Source organism: Poecilia reticulata, chromosome 6 (assembly GCF_904066995.2).
Source record: "Poecilia reticulata chromosome 6, P_reticulata-male-v2, whole genome shotgun sequence".
Lineage (NCBI taxonomy): Eukaryota > Metazoa > Chordata > Actinopteri > Cyprinodontiformes > Poeciliidae > Poecilia > Poecilia reticulata.
In genome coordinates this window covers 16889262-16908958 of record NC_088835.1, presented here as the reverse complement: position 1 = coordinate 16908958, position 19697 = coordinate 16889262, and the positions used below count along the sequence as shown (strand labels likewise).

At 38.8% G+C, this 19697-nt stretch overlaps 1 protein-coding gene across 1 annotated transcript; it reads left to right on the top strand.

The window, feature by feature from the left end:
• The first annotated feature begins 306 nt into the window (after positions 1-306).
• On the top strand, positions 307-19684 carry hrasa (HRas proto-oncogene, GTPase a). Its single transcript, XM_008411533.3, has 6 exons — positions 307-615; positions 11104-11242; positions 13963-14141; positions 15411-15570; positions 16230-16354; positions 17003-19684. The coding sequence occupies exons 2-5, from the start codon at positions 11132-11134 to the stop codon at positions 16347-16349; spliced, it is 570 nt and encodes a 189-aa protein (XP_008409755.1). The 5' UTR covers positions 307-615; positions 11104-11131; the 3' UTR covers positions 16350-16354; positions 17003-19684.
• Positions 19685-19697: the final 13 nt, after the last annotated feature.

Here is a 19697-nt window from a genome sequence, read left to right as displayed (position 1 = left end):
GAGCATAGCAAACGTTATGTTTTTAATTACCATAAATATTTGATGGTGTGCTTTCCTGATACAACTGTATATGTTTGTGAGTCTGTGTTACAGGGCATTATATGGTTGCCTTGAGAGGACAAAAACGCAACCTTCATCACTCATTTCGGATCAAAATAGGCATTCGTTGTCTTTAAAACTCAAATGCCTATTTGTAAACTTTAATTTATTTTTTGTAGTACTTGGGCGTTTTCATGGAGTAGCCATATTTCTTACAGTCCTTGAACGCATCTGTAACAGACCAGTAACCGGGGCGGTTCTATGTTTGATAGAGCTGGGCGTGGGCTCTGTACTCCTCATCTCCTTTGCTCCGCTCTCACTGTGGAAGCACATTGTTCTACGCGGGCTCATCATACTGAAAACCAGTGATTCTTTTTCCTGCGTATTACCTACTGAAAAATAAATGAACTACTACATTGGCAAATAAAGGATATTGATAACCCGAAGAGACGTTTGGACAGATCTCAGGAACATTTTGTTTTTTCATCTAACTGTGGCAACGGAATTGAAAGATTTCTTTCTTCCTCTGCGACTGACGAAACATCGCTTTTGTCGGTAATTAGACCTCTGCTCGTTGTGAGTATATACTTCACATTCCTGGATTAGAAATATGCTCAAAGGGGATGATTTTTTTTTTTCTTTCTCTGGTATGTGTCGTCTTTTTACACGCGTTCGGTGTTTTGCACACCGCATAAGATTGCGGTCCACAGTTAAAACGTGTTAGCTAGCTATCATAACATCTTTTTACTTACCCACGGCGAGCCTAAACCTTTTCTACACAGCTCATAACCGATATTTTCTTTTATTTGTGCCTGAATAATTAGACGCCGGGTTGTGTCGAGTTTTGCTAAACAGTCACAAAATAGTTGTGGTGTTGGAACTTGGAAATTAAGTGATATGATGGTCACTGGGTGTCCCCTTTTATCCGACTCTGAAAGGGAAAGTGGAGGCTATTTGCATCTAGAAAAAAAGTGAACGTTCTTTTTTTTGTAAATGTTCAGTAATGTAGAGAGAATCCTTAGTATTTGCTGATATTGGCAACACAGACAAATAGGGTGACGCCCCATCTCACTCCGTAAGAATTGAACGTATCACTGCGGAAGTCAAAATGTTTCTACAAGGAATTTATAGAAACGGCATGCAACAATCTATTTTCTGAAAATGTGTTAGAACTAAAGTTGGACAGAAAATCGATCGATCAGTAATGTCTTTTCAGCTGTCCTAATAAGTATGGTTTTCAAATGCACTTGATCTCATTTCATGGCTTAATTTGAAAAAAAAAAAAAAAAGGTTTTTTTTAGATGTTCTGAAACATTCAACTCCTTATGAATGATCTACATAATAATTAATAAATGACAGCTAACTGACTTGAAACAGTGCCTTTATTCAGTCTGAAGGTCATACTGCATAATATAAAATACAATTTCACCATTTAAAAACAGTGTTGAGTATTCTGAGTATGGCAGACAAACGCATTCAGTTTCTGGACCAGACTTATGGGGACAGTCAGTCGCCCTAGGAAAGCTTATTAGTCCGTGTAAGATGAAGTATAATTGTGTGGATAATCAATGCACAACTATTTAGGAGGGAAAATGATATAGACTGACTTCTGTTACATTTGGAGTGATTTACTGTTGAGAGCAAACATGCAAATTTTTTTTTTTCCGAAGAGGGGAGAAAAGCTATGTTTATGTGAACTAGATTCTAAAACCTGGAAGCTGATGTGTACTCAACTACTGATCTCTTACAATTTGCTTGCTTTCAATATTACTTTGCCCAGCTTGTGTAATCATGCACCAAATTTCTTACCTTTTAGAACAAAAGATACTTGAATATATAAACTAACAATTATGGGTGTTTTTTTGTTTTTTTTGCTGTTTTTTTTTTTTCATTTGACTTGTCTCAAGGCAAATCAAACTTTGATATTCAACAAGTCACTGCAGAAAATGTAGAAAATACAAACTAGGGACAGAATTGTACATCAGAAAAATAGCATCCCCCTCGACGAAACATGATGATGGCAGCATCCTGATCATTTTTCTTTTCTTTTATCTATTCTGCCTGGAAACAAAAAAAAGAACAATTCAGTTCACATACTTCTTCAGATAAAACAACACGGATATTTGAAATTACGATATTGATTGATTCAAAAATCACGAGTGATTTGAGGGTGTTCTCTCACAAATCAGTTATAGAAAACTGCAACTCAAAACAACAAACACAAAGGGTTTTTTTTCAGGGTCTTGGCCAATAGTTGAATCTCTACTCCAGTGACTGGAGCAAAATTCACAATCTCTCCAGAAGTAAGATATCGAAAACTATTAAAGCTACTTTTAGCTGCAACAATAAAAACGAAGCTGAAATACGAAATGTATTCAATCACAGTAATGATGGCAGTATCAGCATGAACGCCATCACCGTTGCAGTGGACTGTTTGGGTGCATGGTTTGCTATGGTATTATATTTCAAGTGTTATGCATCCAAGCTCTGTAACCAAGTAATATATTTGGATAGCTGGACTGACTTTCTCTGCCCTTGATGCACATGACTAATATAGATTTTTGCACCTGAGATGCTAAAGCTTTAGGTTGACAACATACCCAAAGAGTGAAGAAGAGAAGATGTGGTTTAGTCCAAAATCATGGTCCTCATTGCCATATTCAGCAACAATAGCACAATTATGAATAGTTTTCCTAATATTGTGCTGCCTTAATGCGAACATCAGGTAGTCATAGAGTCGTTTATATTGGGGTTGCTTCTAAATGTCTACAGTTTTACAGCTTTCCTTAAAAGCCAAAGAAGGAGCCAGCTGGAAAAAGTCCAGAGATAAAGGTGTGAATATAATTTGCTGTCCTGTTCTGGCGACAGATGTGGCCTTGATGTTACCAAACTGCGTTCCAGAAGAAGAGAGACTTTTCTGAGTTATCATTTTTTTTAACAAAAAAATAACCTTCTTAAAACAATGTAAGCTTACTACCCTTTTCAAATGTGCGGATTTGAATCTCTGGAGTTATTTTAAGCCAAATCACATCACAAATTTTTATATGCATGTTGTCTGCCTTCTACTGTAGATTAGTAATTCTGAAAAAGTGCAATTCTTCTGAAATATGACCGATAATTACTAGTGAAACCCTGTGTAGGTTTCTGTTTCTCAAAAACGTCTGGGTTCAGGATTCACCAAGTCCTCCAGCTGCAAGAAGAAGAAGAAGAAAAAAAAACAACAACCCAACTTCAAAGTTTTGGGATGTTTGGGGTCTGATAAGCCTGGAACTGGCTGGGTTTTGTGTCTGTGTGTGATATGGGGAGGGGAGTCAGCTAGCCTTTTCATCTCTAGCCTGCCGCCTGTGTCGTCCCACCCTGCCCGACAAGCTGAAAGGATGACCCAGTGGGGAAAAGGTCACTTGGACTCGAGGGCCTTTCAAGAGCAGAGTGTTTTGGCCTGTGCACACTCACACGTGTAGGTGTGATGTCGAATAAGAAAATGAAAATTCAGCTTGTCTGCTCATCGCTTTAAATGAGCAGATCTGCTTTCTCGTTCTCACACGCGCCTTAAACTCACATCCTCGTGTGCTTTTGTCATGTTTTTCTCAGAAAGGCAACTTGTCATTTCTTACTTGCCGGTCAACACTTGTTTCAGTCCTGTTTAGGATGACGATGATAATGATGATGATGATGATGATGATGTCATTGGAAAACAGCAGGAGGGTGTGGCGGACTGTTGAGGTTTTTAGTCCGGCTCTCGGAGTCTCACTATCTGACTGATACTTCCCAGGAGAGGGTCTCCTTACCATCATTACGCCATTAAAAATCTATTATCTCTGCAGTGGTTCTGCTTGTATGGATTCTATAACCAATTAAGCACTTTAATGGAGGGAATGTATGTTTATAGAGGATTTTCAGTTGTCTTGCTTCTTGTGCATTGAATAGATTGTGATGACATTGAGGTTTGTGTAAACTAAAGTTTGTTTATTTTTTTTATTTTATTTATTTTTCTTTCTGGCCCATCATACTGCTGGTGGCATCTACACATTTTCTCTTTTCCACGTTGACCCTTCTTGTGTGTGGTAGTTGTGCTCTTGGCATGCAGTGAGAGCGGATCTCCCCTCCCACCGACCCGTTGCTTCTCCGTGCTTGCACCCTCCGTAAGCTGTCGTGTAAGGTTATCCTCTTGGTCCAGGCGATGCTCTAGGGTTTCAAAACGAAATGTTAATTTCCCATGCTGGAGGTGGTGTGCTATAAATACCTTTAAACGCATAGACGCTGGGGTAGTGTTCCCTCATCGGATGGGGAGCGTCTCTGCAAAGGTTTTTTGGGACTTTGGGACAGAAATGGACGCCACTTGGCTTGTTGGGTTGCTGCAGCGGCAAAGTTACTCTTTCTCAGCATACTGTTGCTTCTTCAGTGTTGCACCCGAGCTGCCTGGTTGTGTCAACTACATCACTTTATCTTTTCATAGTCATATAGGGCTGTAACTATTGGTTATTTTAGTTGTTGTTTATTCTGATATTTCATTAATTGGATAGAAAATTAGCACATTCCTGTCAGATTTTTTTTATTTATTTAACCACTTAAGTCTTTTTTAATGTAATACTAAAAATACATTAATAGATGCACGTACCAAATAATTAAATTCGTTTTTTTTAAATAAGACAATAAACATTTTGTTTAAAATGCAATAACAGCATTCCTTTAGTGTATACTTTATCGTTTGTAGCAAAATATGCTACAAACGATAAAAACAAGTACTATACCAAAAAACAAGTACTATACCTTTAGAAAAGGCCAAATACCACTGCAAAGGTTAATACTTCACACTTTGCATATCCCATTGATTGCTTTATGAAGGGGGGGAAAAAAACACATGGAGATGTTGGTCTCCAACTTTATCAATCTGTGTTCACATAAAAGACCACAACTACTGTACTAATGATGCTAAAATTAGCAAAGAAAATGATTAAATTAAAGGTTTGTAAATTTTACAATTTCCAGCATCTCTAACAAAGAGCTCAAGCGCTTTCTCCGTCTGTGTGGTAGCAAAGTGGACGAGGTTTCTGCAAACACAGACGACTGTGTTTTCATGCCTCCTTTCCATCTGCACGAAGACCAGCTCGGTTTAAGCCCCCAGTGACAACAAGTGGCTTCAGGAACCAGACAGCATCCATCAATGATTCATTTTGCTCTTCATCTCCATATGTATGTGTGGATTATTAATCAGATGCTCCCATGGCCTAGTTTTGTGGGAAGATGGCATGAGTGTCTGCTTTGCTTCCTCTAGTCTCCCAGCAGCAGACGCAGGCGGGTTGAATTAGCATCTTAAGGCTCTAGATTTTGATCATTTGTTGGGTTCTAGCGGTGTAATGCCACAAACTAGTCCTGCTGTGTGAAATTTTAACTTTCTCTCTGTACTAATTGTGTTCTGTTGGCTTGTTTTAAAAATGGAAAATAAAAATATTTTTAATTTTATATTCTATTATAAGCATGAACAATAGAGGGGGAAAAACATGTATGTTTTAATCCATGAGATGTAAAAACATTTTGGTCACAGTAGCGGTCTGTGTTTGTTAAACCAGATGCCCCCTCCCTATTGGTCAGATGTTTGGTGAATTGGGTTTGGTCATAACTGGACAAGGCCACAGGATTGCACATTTTAGAGCTTCGGAAATATTACAACACTTAAACGTTTGGCTTGACATTTAGCGCATATGCGAAGCTGCATAGCAACAAAATAAATATATTTGATTCTCACAATTCACATAGCTTCTAAGATACAGAATTATTTAAGAATTGGCTGCTTTGTGTGTCTCAAGGAAAGGAGTGGAATATTTAGTAAAAAAAAAAAAAATCAGGCTTATATAAAAGGAGTGCATCTGCCATGCAATGGGCTTGAAGAGGGAAGAGTGTATTTAATAAAATGCTACCAAACCTAAGGAAACAAATGAAACTCTGCCTAAATGACAAAGCATTCAAAACTTTGGGTGAGATTCACATAACTTAGGCTACGGCTTTAGTCTGTGCTTCAACAACTCTTATACACAGACGTATGTAGGATAGGAGTGACGACTTGGCCATCACAATATATTACTAATTTATTGTTATTGTAGTACCACTCTAAACAGTGTATTGTGAAGAAGTGTCTGAGCTGCAGTAAGTGTTAGCTAATTTTTTAAGTGCCGTGCATTCAGGCTCTCTGTGTCTGCAATATATTTGGTGACACTTGTTATTTAATGCATCATAAAAATGTAAGTGGCCGAGTCATTAAGATGCTGCAACTCAGCTGTTTTACTGCCAAAACAGCGATGTCAACCAGAAAAAAAAACTTTTTAAATAAAATGATGTTGTTGAGATGGAAACATTTAATGTATTTTTTTTTCTCAGTAGCTGCATAGTATCATATGTTTGTTGTGAACCCAAAGCAGGAACACATTAGTGCTGTTTATTTATTTGTTTATTTACCACAACTCATATTATTATCACACCACTCATCAAATTTAGCACATTTGCTAATATTGGGCAACCTTAGCCACAGCTGTCACATTCATCGTTTTTGGAATTTTATACTTCTTGTTGTTTTTTAAGTCGATTGTTTTTCAATTATTATCAACAATGCAGGATTCTGAGCTACGTTTTCGCTTTCTACTGAATTGTTTAATATCTTTAATTTTCATGCTACTTCTTGCACTTGCCTATAACAATAAATTAATGTTTATTGAGTAATTCTTTTTGCCAAGTAGGGGAAGACATTAAAAATGGCATTTTATACAGTATTAAGAGTTGTGGACCTCACAAAGAAGTGGGGTTGTGTATATTTGTTCTGCCTTATTTACTTTTTCTTTTTTTACTTCCATTGAATGTTTCAAAATGGTATGTGGTCCAATTCAACAGATTGCAGTATTGCAAAACAAATCAAGTTGCACGAACCTTAAAGTGACACAGTATAAAAATCCGCAGTGGAGTTTTCCTTTGAATGACTGACTGCTTAATTTGTTTCATGTTTTCAGATGTTAAAGTTGTCATAAAAATGTGATTATATCAATCAGCCATGCCAAACTCTGGTGAGCTTGGTTTCCTCATCGTATGTACTGAGTAATTCAGTTCTCCACACACACACACACTCAAAAAAACAACTGGTTAATAGTTGAGATATATAGTGCTTGTAAATAATCTACTAACGGGAGCTGAACCTTTGAGCATGCTGGTTAGATCAAAATGACTGAAGTGGTCAGGTTAGTGTGGTTTGTTATAAACGGATTAAAAGACTAGGGATAATTGAAGTTGAATGTGTAATACAACTGGCTATAAGTGTATTTATCAATTACCTTTTATTTTTTTAATATAAATTATGTTTAAAACCCAATTAATTGAAAACTATATTAAAAGACTTTATTGTATATTATTAAAGTGCAGGTGTCCATTCAACCAGTTACACGCAAACATGGACCAGCATGAGATTCCCATGGTATCATACTGTAACTGCTTTTATTCGGAACAGAAAAGCATCAGTTATATCTTATGTTGCTCAAATAAAACACATTAATTAAAGAAGTTTTTAGGTGGTATTTTTTTATATACACAAAGTTGAACAACAAAATACTTTAAGCACAGGAAAGGTTTAGTATTCCTATGAACAGCCGTGCATACCAGATGTGGTGAAGGAGCAGCACTAAACAAGTAACATAATAGAAAAATGTAGCCTTTTTTATTGCTTTTTCTTTTTTTAACTTTGATATACTTTGATGACAAGATTGTACTTCCGATACTTGCTCAGATCTTTGCGATCAACTCTGAAGAAGCTACTTTAGTTGATTTTGCAGTCCACAATGAAGTTTTAAAAGGTTTTTAGGTGTTTTTACAAAAAGAAGCATTACGTGCTACACTTTCCACCCAGGTTCGCATATTGGGGATGTTACGCTGGAACATAAAGTGTATCATTGTGATTAAATGAGAGCAGTTAATGCCCGTTGTCAGTATGGAGCCCTGCTCTCCTGTCAATCATTAACATCATTCTGGTCATTCTGTTGGCTAATATTAGTCTGCCCACACAGCACAGTGGCACAGTTTGTATGCAAATAACACAGCCTTTTTGCTCTGAGATTCTAATAATACAACACCACACCCAAACATAACACCAAATGTGACAAGTTGTCAGTTGTTTTTCACTTTCCACTTGATTTGCCACATGAAGGCGCTTTTTGTAATTATTCGCTTTCTTTTTGTTTCTCTGACATGTTGCTCCGTTTCAGAGAATTGCTGCTCTTCTTTCTGAAACTGCACTCCAGGGACGACGTTTCGTGTATTTCTGCTCTTACAGTAGAACTGAATTTTAGCTAAAATCCTTGGTGAGCAAAGAGTTTGTCTAGTGGACAGAACAGTGAATTTAAAATGGCAGAAGACTTTTCTTTGCCCACACAAGGTTCAGTGGCATACAGTATGTGACCCTTGCCTGTAATGATACCTTAATGCACTGGATACACACTGTAACAGGTGGTGTGGGTTAATGATTTTCTTTTTTTAAGCCTTTTACAAAACATTAGGCCAAGGACACCTTATATGCATGTTAGTCCCAGCTAGCTTTTATTTTTATTTCTTTGAGTGTTTCATCAAAACAGCAAGGAATGAGAGAAACATACACTTAGAATGAAGGATTAAGGTGTGACATAGATATTGATTTATTTTTTTAAAAATATGCATTAAAAAGTAACATATTTACAAATGTCACACATTTAAAACTATGATTAAATATCAGTCAAATTTGCCAAACAGGAAATCTGACACAAACACACAATTAATATAAATATAACATGATTAACATAAGATCTGCATTTTATTACAAAATTGAAGTTTGAATGTGCACAAATATGTCCTGCCACATCGAAAATGAAAATATGAAGTTCTTCAGAACAATAACGTCTTGACGTCAATAGAAATCCCCGTTATTTTCCTAATTGACGTAATGAGAGGTGACATCATGATGGCATCACCTGGCCAATCAGGGGCTGTCTGATGTTAATCTGGTGCCAAAGGTATTAGTCATGAACAAAATGACAAAATCCTCGTCTGAGGTTATGCTCTATTCCTTTTTTAATGGGCTTGTGAATCAGGTGTCATTCTCAGGTCATAGATTTAGAAACCTTTTTGTAATTTTTCCATAAACTGAGTCACACTCTACTTCAGAACATCGTGTAAAACATTCATGTCTACTCTTTCCACTTGCCAACACCTGGAATTTTACAGGTGAGCAGTGCAGCAGTTTGTTGATGTCATTGGATCTGTGTGATCATCTCTTCTTTCTATTAGCTTTTGTTTTATATACAATATATGGGTTAGGGTTAGGGTTATATATAACATTTTGTTATATATATATATACAATATATATAAACAAAATGTAGGTTTGTTAATCAACATCTTTTGTACTTTACGCCATTCAACCAGAAGCAAGGAAATTCTTAAACCCCTTAGCTACAAGTCAATGGATCCGTGAGAACACTGTTGTCCTTATGACAGTTGTTTTTTTTAAAGCTCTTTTTATTTTTTTAATTTTATTTATTTACTTTTTTTAGATAAAACCAGAATTTTTCATCCATGTCGGTGTTTGAGTTTAAAATTTTCCCAGTTATTGGAGAAGTGTTTCACTGTTGATAATGTTGATTTGGTTTTGAAGTCCATCCAGCTACTTTAGCACAGTGGCAGTTCGTCATGATTTTTTTCTTTTCTTTTTTCCTTTTTTTTTTTTTGCACTGGGTAGACATACAACTTTTATTTAATTTATTAAACTGAAGAATTTAGATGTGGTCCTTTTTATGTTTTTTTGTACATGTCAGCCAATCATAAATGCACCGTCTAGCAGAGGAACAGACCCTCAACTTGATGTGCCATCACCATTCCTGAAGGTTGTTTCAATGATCTTGTATCTGAAAGTCACACATTTACTCCTCCAAACATTCTTCTTGTAATTGTGGTCAAATACCTCGACCTTTGACTTCTGAAGTTTTCTACAGAGAGCATTTGGCTTCTTGTGGAGAGGAGCAAATTTCAGTCAAGATGGGTGGCGTCCATTTTTGGAGCAGGTGCCTTTCTTGTCGGTTACCTCCGAGTCCGTGGGTATGTTAAACTTACACCACTGCTAAAGGAACAATGGTGTTGATGCTTTTTCTGGTTCTTCATGTCAAAGCAGACTTTGACATGAAGTGGGCTAACTCTTTGCCTCTGGAATGTCCACTGACATCAAGTCTTTAAAAATGTATAAACTATGCTTAAAAGCCAGGTTTGTGTCAGAAAACCAATTACGGTAATCAAATAAACTTGATCTTTTCTGATGGGGGAAAAAAAAAAAATAGTAGTCAAAGATCGAGAACGGATTCTGTCCGAAGAATATTGGTTGTTGCAAAACTCTCCAACTAGGTATGGGACATTTATCCAAATATTTGTGACAGCTATATGCTTATTTAAGAGTATGTATTATTTCAACTATGCGTGGATTTAAAGGGGAAAAAAATTAAACCATACTCCCCCATTAAAAGAATTTTTATTCCTGCTGATGTTGACTATGGAGAAAATTTGAGGTAACAACAAATAAAGATTCTGTTTCATTGAACTTGTGTTCTGCTGGATGCTCTGTATGCGTCTGTGGCCTCCGTCTATCAAGGTCAAAAGGCAGATTTTAGTAATCTGAAGCCTGAGTGATGAGGATCCATCGTCTGCCAGTGTCATTGTGTTCTTCCTTCTTTTCTCCTTCTTTTGCTGCTCCCACTCTCATGCTCTCTCTTTACTGTGGTCAAGGATGGGAACACTGAGTACCGTCGGCACATTTTTCACATTCCCCTTTTTGAGGGGCTCAACTTCAACCCCCCCACTGAATACCTACTCAAACACATGTAAAACGCCACTTTTTCTCGCCAACGGGCAGTAAGGCCGCCATCGGATGTTTTTTCTGTACCTCATGTCGTGAATGACCCAATGACTAGAAAACTTTTCACCGCTTGGTTCTTAATTTAAGCATTGTTTTTTTACTTTTAGTCTTTTCCTAGCATGCTCGTTTTTAACGCCCTCTTTCTTCTCTCCGTCAGCGTCGCGTTGTGGACGGCAGCAGCAAACATGACGGAGTATAAGCTGGTGGTGGTGGGAGCTGGAGGCGTGGGCAAGAGTGCGCTCACCATCCAGCTCATCCAGAACCACTTTGTGGATGAATATGACCCTACCATAGAGGTATGACTGCACTGCACATTCTGTTACTCCTGTGGATATGTCACCCAGAGCTTGAAGTGGCACTGAGTAGATCATGATGCTTAAAAAAAATAATTATTAATTATTCCCTCTTGAACTGTTGTGTTTTGGTATTCGTTCTGGTTTTATTCAACATTGGATGATTTATCTCTAGTTTTAGAATCTTTATACTTTGGAAGTATTAGGCATAGAGGCTCGAATCAGATTTTCACAGTATGGTTGCCTAATATTCTATATTATCAAAATAATTAAACAGACAAACGTCTAATATATCCAATTTCATGTAATTGCCTTTATTTGTGGGCAGATTACAGCAGCAAGCTGCATTAATCTTTGGTTCTTACTGGGTGAAAACACTCAGGTCACTCAGGATCTTCGCCTGGTGTGTCATTAAATGCACTCTAAGCTGTGGAAATGCTTTGACATGACATTTTAGCGGCTTGGATGGCAGAAGCACAGAGCATACTGTGAACCTCGCTGACATGAAGGCTTGATCTGAGCCATGTTTCTCTCACTAAATGCACCGGATCTCCTGTCGATTCTCCAAAATGGTCAGACTTTGAAGGAGTTTGCGCGAACCTTACATTTTACATCATCGCGGATCTAACATTGGAGGAAAAGGTTGCAATGCTTGTAACAAGCAGGCAGCCAGGGAGAGTATTTTTCTCCTCTCTTTTCTCTCTTTTTCTGTCAGTCTCCCCTCTCTCCCTCACTTTCTCACCACGCCTGCCTCTGGCCAGACAATGTCCTTTTTGTGTATTTGCATTCCTGGCCCCTATGCTCGAACAAACAAAGGCAGAGCACTCCATGTTTTTTTGTGTGTGACCGCATGTTGGAAGGCTAAACATTGGCTCCGATACGCTGCTCCTCTCATCCCCTCATTTTTCATGGGATCTGAAAATCTGTCAAGATTTAATGGGAAGTAGAGATGGATTCACGATGACCGAAATCCAACCACATCCATCTTTCTGCTGGACATCCTTCCTCACAACTCGGTGACCCAACAGCAAGACAATGTCAGCTGGGATATGCAGCAGCCTACGTCAGATCCCCCTTGAACTATCTGTTTGTAATTCACATATTTAGACCATGTTTCTATTTATTATCATTTAATTTTCCCGCACTTGCGATACAGTTTGTTAGAGATAAGTATTAAAAAAAAATCACTAACTTTAATATGGACTTCTTGTGGGGAAAAATGATGTACGTTCACGAAGGTCTTGGAAGCCAACAGGTTAGTCAGGTGTATGCTGTATAAATCTCCCTCATCAGCTGATTTGGTGAATCAGCTAAACATGGTTCTTTAGGGTTCATTTTCAGCAACAACCAGAAGCCCTTGAAGGCAAAAAGGACCAGAAGACATTCTCTTTGATGTTGTAGCACAGCTGACTGAATCTAAAGGTTTACTCTGTTTTTTTTGTTTGGTTTTATTTTTTTTGCAAAAGCTAAAACACACTGGAATATTCCAGCCTGCGTAGCGGATTGCTAACACTGCCAGGCACAGTTTATGTAACTCCATGGCCGTTGTTTGGCTGGAAAAAAGAGGTACCGAATGTCCGTTGTGAAATTGTAGATTCGCAGAGGCTTGTAGCCCTTTCATACAAACACTTTCATTTTGAGTTGACTTAAGTTGCTAAAGTCATTAAATGTCTGAATAGCTTGCCAGCCTTTCACTGCCACACTTGTCTATTTTTTGAAAAATCTCACAAAATTCTGAGTTTAGTCATTTCTCAGGAGTGAAAAGAAAAAAGGATTTCATGGCCTAAGCTGATGAATAAACTTCACCAACACTAGATGGAGGCTTTTAGTAAAACATGGAACGCCTTACTTGAGGTCCGACTGATTACTTTTTAAACTTGGCCTGGGTCTGCAGTGACCCAGTTCCAGCATCCGTCTCTCGGGTTGGATGAGTCCAATGTCAACACAACAGGTGATTAATCGCTCTGGGGAAACTCCCAAGGCTGGCTGGCGGTTCTGTTCCTTCCAGCATAGACACTGGATGTTTGGATAGTCACAATGATGGGTTACAACAGAACTGGTTTGCCAATAGAGGGAATAAACAGAAACCTGTAATTTTACAACAATTTCAATCTGACTTCACGCAGGTTAATTACTAAGTCTATGTACAATGTGGACAAAAAACATTTGACACAGCTGTACTAAAGGAACAGGTGATCGGCTAATTTCTTGGTTTTGTGATGGTGGAACTTTTTTTTTTATTATTAACAAAAATAAAATGAACCTTTATAAAACTGTTTGTTCAGTGTCTTCAAAGATTAACCTTCACATTTTGTTTGGCACTCTGATAACAATACTCAAGCATCCTCATGTTTTGAACATCCCAGTCTGCCACCTGAATTATTCAATTTGACTAAATCTATAACAGTGGTCAGAAAAGACTTGTCTGTTTAAATGCGCACATTCGATCTGTGTCTTCTTAGTCATTACAGCAGTTCAGCATTTTAAGTAAGGTATGTGTTGCAGAAAACTAAGTCACAGTGTGATGGTTCTGCTTTTGATGTTGCAGTTCCTAAACTACAAAGACTCTCTAAATGTTCAACTTTTCAGTTTCTGCAACAGCTCAGAGATGATTCCCCTCACCGTCCTCTTCAGGACTGTTGGAGTACGATGCTTTTTTTTTTGTTGTTGTTTATTTTTTTTGTGCATAAATTAAAACATTTAAGTGTCTCCTTTTTCTGAAGGACTCCTACCGGAAGCAAGTGGTGATCGACGGGGAGACATGCTTGCTGGACATCCTGGACACTGCAGGTCAGGAGGAGTACAGCGCCATGAGGGATCAGTACATGAGAACAGGAGAGGGCTTCCTCTGCGTCTTTGCAATCAACAACACCAAGTCTTTTGAGGACATTCACCAGTACAGGTTTGTTGAAGATATCCGGATACACATATATATCATTGTTGGTATATCTGACACACAAGAACATTGTTTAGTCTTCTTCTTAGCCTTTCTTTACGTGTCTACATGTATATGTGAATATGTTACGAGGGCTCCTGTGGGGTCTGGATTCAGAGAGCTTTGTGTCAATGTGTGAGTGTGCCAGCTCTCTGCAGTAGTAGGGTGATGTCATGCTGTAGCGTTTAACACAAGCTAAAGAAAGCTTAGCCCCCAACTGGAGGCTTACAGTGTGATGCCAATGAAATTGATCCTGACTCAATTAGAGGAGCAGGCAGAGGTAACGCACCCAAGGACAGGGAAAGGAGAAAGCCAGCGGGAAGTGGGGGAGTTTCTGCTGGAGATGACAGGGCTCTTTATCTTCGCCAATCGAGTTTTTCTCTCGAGTCCTACTGGTAGCTCATGACGATGCATTAAAATAGCAGTGCTGACTATCTGCTGGAGAGGATCATATATGTGGGGTTATAGTGTTGCATTAGGATGAAAGTGGACTGAGCTGACAGTGGCAGAAGCTTCCTGCTGTACATGAGTTGATCTGATGTGACCCACTGCTCTCACTCAGTCGCCCCCTCCTCAGCCCCCAGGCTGCACAACGTTTGGCACTTGCTGCTGTAGTGATGAGGTAATGCTGTTTGCCGCCTGCCTGTTGTCTATCCCTCCACCTCCCCCCCTCCTCTGTTTCTCCCCACTGTCCTCCTTCAGCAGTGCAGTGCAGCACAGCCCAGCGTAGACTTTGCCACGGCTCTACCTCTGGGTCCTAAAGTTCCCTGGGTGATAGGTTGCTTCTCCTGTGGAGGTGCCGGGCTGTGCTTGTTTACGGAGTCAGGAGGATCCCACAGACGTAGACATGTTGTTGTGGATTACTACTACAAAGTACTGCGCAATATGTCACAAGTGTATCATTAGCATTTATTGTGTGCAATGTGAACATCTCCACAGACTGTTTTGACCGTAATAATTGGTGGCACTTTGTATTCAAAGTTTTAGGAATTCATGCTTTGCATATCAACAATGCTTTCGTTTTCACTATAACAGATGCAATGTACAGAAAATAACGATTTTTTTTTATTTTTTTATTTTTCACAGCTGATATTGTAATCACGTAATTTCCCAGTATTGTCCATCCCTAATTAATCCTTAGCTTCATTAATCCTTAGATCACCTGTAGGGAGAAAAACTTTTTTTTTTTTTTTTTGTAAAATGTAATCTCAAATTCTGCAATCTCTCAATTCACAGAGAACAGATCAAGCGCGTGAAAGACTCTGATGATGTACCCATGGTGCTTGTGGGCAACAAATGTGACCTCCCAGCACGCACAGTGGACACAAGGCAAGCCCAGGAGCTTGCTCGCTCCTACGGCATCCCTTACATCGAGACCTCGGCTAAGACACGGCAGGTAGGTGTTCAGAATCTGTTTCCTATTTTTCTGTTTCTGTTTTTCTTTCAATGATACGTATTTTTACCCCCCGCCCCCCATCTCCGCAAACCTTTAAGTCATATTTTGTATTATGTATTAATTGGGCAAATATCCATTTGCATTATGCGTTGAAATCAAATCCATTACGGCTGGCAGCACTCTAAATTTGGTCTCAGCATTTTACTTTTCACATATTCAAGCACACAAAGCGGTGCACGGCCTGTGGGGTGATGTAATTTTTGTAGCCGAGAACATTTTTATTATGCTGCAGGCGGTGAGTCATGGCTAGCTTACCTTGGCCTACAGTAGAGCTACATCATTTATAAAGCCTTCTTAGGAACAGTTGCAGCAAAGCTCCCACTGTCTGTGACTCACTGTCACACATTATTTTGTAGGTACTTAATACACTCGCATTCAGGCTGGAACCTGTTGATTCTTTGTCACTCGCATTTTCAACCCAAAGATTTAGCATATAGATTACGGTTTTGCCATGAAGCGGTGAAGGGGTTGCCATGGTAGTTTTATCAGCCGATCCGCACACCTGCTGCTAGTTATAAAAGATACATATGTGGTCCTTTGGTTTTTCTCGTGGTAAGAGCCTCCATTTTTCTGTAACCCTGTTTGTGTGTGCTTGGCAGGGAGTGGAGGACGCCTTCTACACACTGGTGAGGGAAATAAGACAGCACAAGCTGAGGAAGCTGAACCCACCTGATGAGAGCGGCCAGGACTGTATGAGTTGCAGATGTGTGGTGTCGTGATGCAGGTAAAACATTATGAACTCAGTAACTGTCCCTCCATTGGTCCGGTAAAAGGTTTGCATACACCATGGGTATGAATGTCATGGAAACTGTGCGTTTTTTTTTTTTTTTTAAACAATTCATATTAAAATATCCATCCATTCATCTTGTGCAGAGTTGTGGGGGTTAGTGTCTACCTCCAGGAGTCGGCGAGTAATAGCCAGAGTGCACCCTGGGTAATTAACCCAATACTCAAACTCCATGTAATCAAGGATTCAGCAAATAATTGTTGCATTACATTAATTCTCTAATAATACAACAAACAATGTTTTTTTTAGATCAGAGCTTGACTTCCCTAGTTTGTCTGGGATTTTCCCTCTAATCCACATGTGGTCAAAATTACACACACCCAATTTGGTTCAGCGTCCCTCCACAAGTTTCTAAATATGGAATCCAGCACAAGAGGGTATATTGCTTTTCAAGACTGAAAATCAAAAAAGAAATTTTCAGTTGCATCATTTAAATTCCAACATGACCACAACATTCATACCCCTGTTGCGTGTATATAAACTGTTCAGCGGCCCTGCATGTGACTGAATACAGAATTCTGTTAGTTTTTTTTCTCGAAATGATAACATCATTTCAGTGCCGTCTTCTGTTGTTTTGTGTTTCAGCTCTCCATTTACATGTTGAGGAGAAATGGTGCAGCATAAAGTCGAGAAGTGACGGATTAAACAACCTAAAGATGACACATGAACTTTAACTAAAGGATGATGACTGAAGTGAAAGCTCATAAAGGAAACCAACATGGCTGACTGAACCATAGACTCTTATGAAAAAGAGGATTTTTTTGGACTGTTGCCTGAGTGGCTAGCTGAACTGGATTGGTCCCATCTCCTAATTTCTTACCCCTTTTTTTTGTTTTGTTTTGGTCTGCATCGACCTGTGAGCAACACCACTAACGACTTGGAACAAGCTGTGTTGCTCCATGTTTCTCTTGCTAACTTATTGTTTTCAGTCTCGACACTGGTTGTGAAGAGGGGGTGTTTCCTACTCCCTCCCTCTTGCCTTGAAACCTAATCCCCCTCTCCCTACAGAGCCTCTGGAAGTACTGGCTGACTTTCATTTGGGAAAACAACTGGAAAGAACTTTTACTTTTTCTTGTCACACTGCATAAATAATCAGCCTCCATGCACTCACTCTACCTGTGCTGGGTTTCCTTGGGCGGCTCCTGTTATTGGACTGTTCTACAGGGAAAGAAATAGAGAAAAAACTTTTTTTTTTGTCTTACTAATTAGTGTAAACTGTAAAGGAAAAGTGTGGATTTTTGTTGTGATTGGTAGATATGAAAGCCACTGGAACAGTGCTTATTTCACACGCCACCTGCTTTGGTATTTTTATTGACCTCTCTTTGAAATGGTAGAAGGTTCTTTTGGGATAGACGTGTTGAAGGGAGATTACTGAAATGGGTTGATTTCAAGGATGCAGCTGCATTCACTAATTACAAATGTCTCATTGTGAAATGTCTTTGCAAAATAATAATTGTGACGGCTAGCGTACGTACGTTCTGGTGCAATAGAACTCCACCCTCCAAACTTCAAGTGTTGGAAATACACCTCCTTAGACTTCTTCTCCATTTCAGTTTGGTTTCACAAGGAAAGTTGCGGCGTGTGCAAAACGTGCAAGTTATTGTTTTTTTTTTCTTTTTCTTTTTTTCAACATTTCATTTCTGTAACTAGTGTTTACAGCGCTTACTCATGAATGATTCCTATTCTCAGACTACAAGATTTGCTTCTTTAAATCGTAAAGGCTCAGGAACCAAGGTCCAGGAAGGGCTCATCTAACTTGTCCTGGCAGCCAAAGTAAGGTGTGTCAGAAGTTGGTGTTGCAGACTGTTGTAGCGCACAAGTCCTGCCTCAGAGTCCAATGTCAGTTTTTTTTTTTGCCACAAACACACACACACACCGTTCTATCCTCAAGTTCCTCTCTCTCTGCCACCTACAGCTCTTTTAAGGGGGCGACAGCAAGTCAGGTGCTTATTTTATGAAACCATATTTACTGTACATGTGGGACTAATGTGTGAAACAGATGGATTGATGGTGGTTTACAGGAGAGTGTTGCTTGTACTTTTTTTTTTTTTAATGCTTCTATGCTTGCGCTCTCCATAACTAATTTGTTTGCTGCCTAAATGAGACTTGTGTGTTTATTTTGCCTTATCTTTTATCTAGTCTTTACCTCACGCTTAGCAGCAAGCTCTACCAGAGGTGATGTTTGCTATTTTCTTTGTTGATTGATCTGAAAATATATGATTGTGTTAAACAAAATCATACAAACAAAAAAAAACACTACAGGTTATTATTATGTTTTGATCTTCTGTAACAGCATCTTTCTGGATAGGATATTTTACTTGTTAAAATACATGACATACATGTCAAGTGAGAAGTGAACTGTTATAAAACCCTTTGCCAAAATGGAACTAGTTTAAAAAAAAATTACATTCTCTGAAAATGTACCGGATTGATTTATCAGATGTGGAAATGTCGTTAGCAGGTTTTGAAATTTGCCTCACTTGTGCATCTTGGGCGTATTTTCAGGTTTCGGTGAATGATTTAAAATTTTACTTGGCTGCATTTTATATTACGTCTGGTCTTAGCTGATTGTTGTACAGTCAAAAACCAGAAATATTGACCAGTCTGGTTATCACGTGGATTCTGGTGGCCAGTTTGTTTTTAATTACTTGTTCATTTCTCCTCCAGAGAAAAGACACAAACTGTGAATGTGCTTGGGTCTTTTAGATTTGGTTCGAAAGACACTTTGTGTTAAAATTATGGAAATGATGTAGGGAATTATCATTGACCCCACCTTTAACTGGGGGGTTGAAAAAACTGGAGTTTGTAACATGGAGTTACAGTTGTGGTGGAAAAACCTCTCCCCCCTTTATTTTTATTTTTTTATTTTTACAACGGTTCACCTATAGTATAATCATAGTCTCACAAATCTATGCACACAACCCCCCGCCCCCACACACACACACACAACCCTCAATCGCATTAGAAAAAGCAGCAGCATGTTGTTGGAAAAACTCGGCCACCAAATCACCTACATCATACGGACTTGTTTAAAACTTTGGCAAGCATGACAAAGACTGTATGGACCATTGAGAAGGGGCAGGTGATGGTTTGCACAAACGTAACGAGCTCAAAGGCTCTTTTCTCCCCTTGCAAACCGTGGGATAGAGGCGTGAAAGAATTTTGTGAAAATGTCAGCTGTGTAGCTATTTAAAATGTATTTACTCTTTTAAAAAAATGTGGCAAATGTATTGCAGGACAAGAATAAAGATGTCAAGATGAATCTTTCCCACTTTTCATT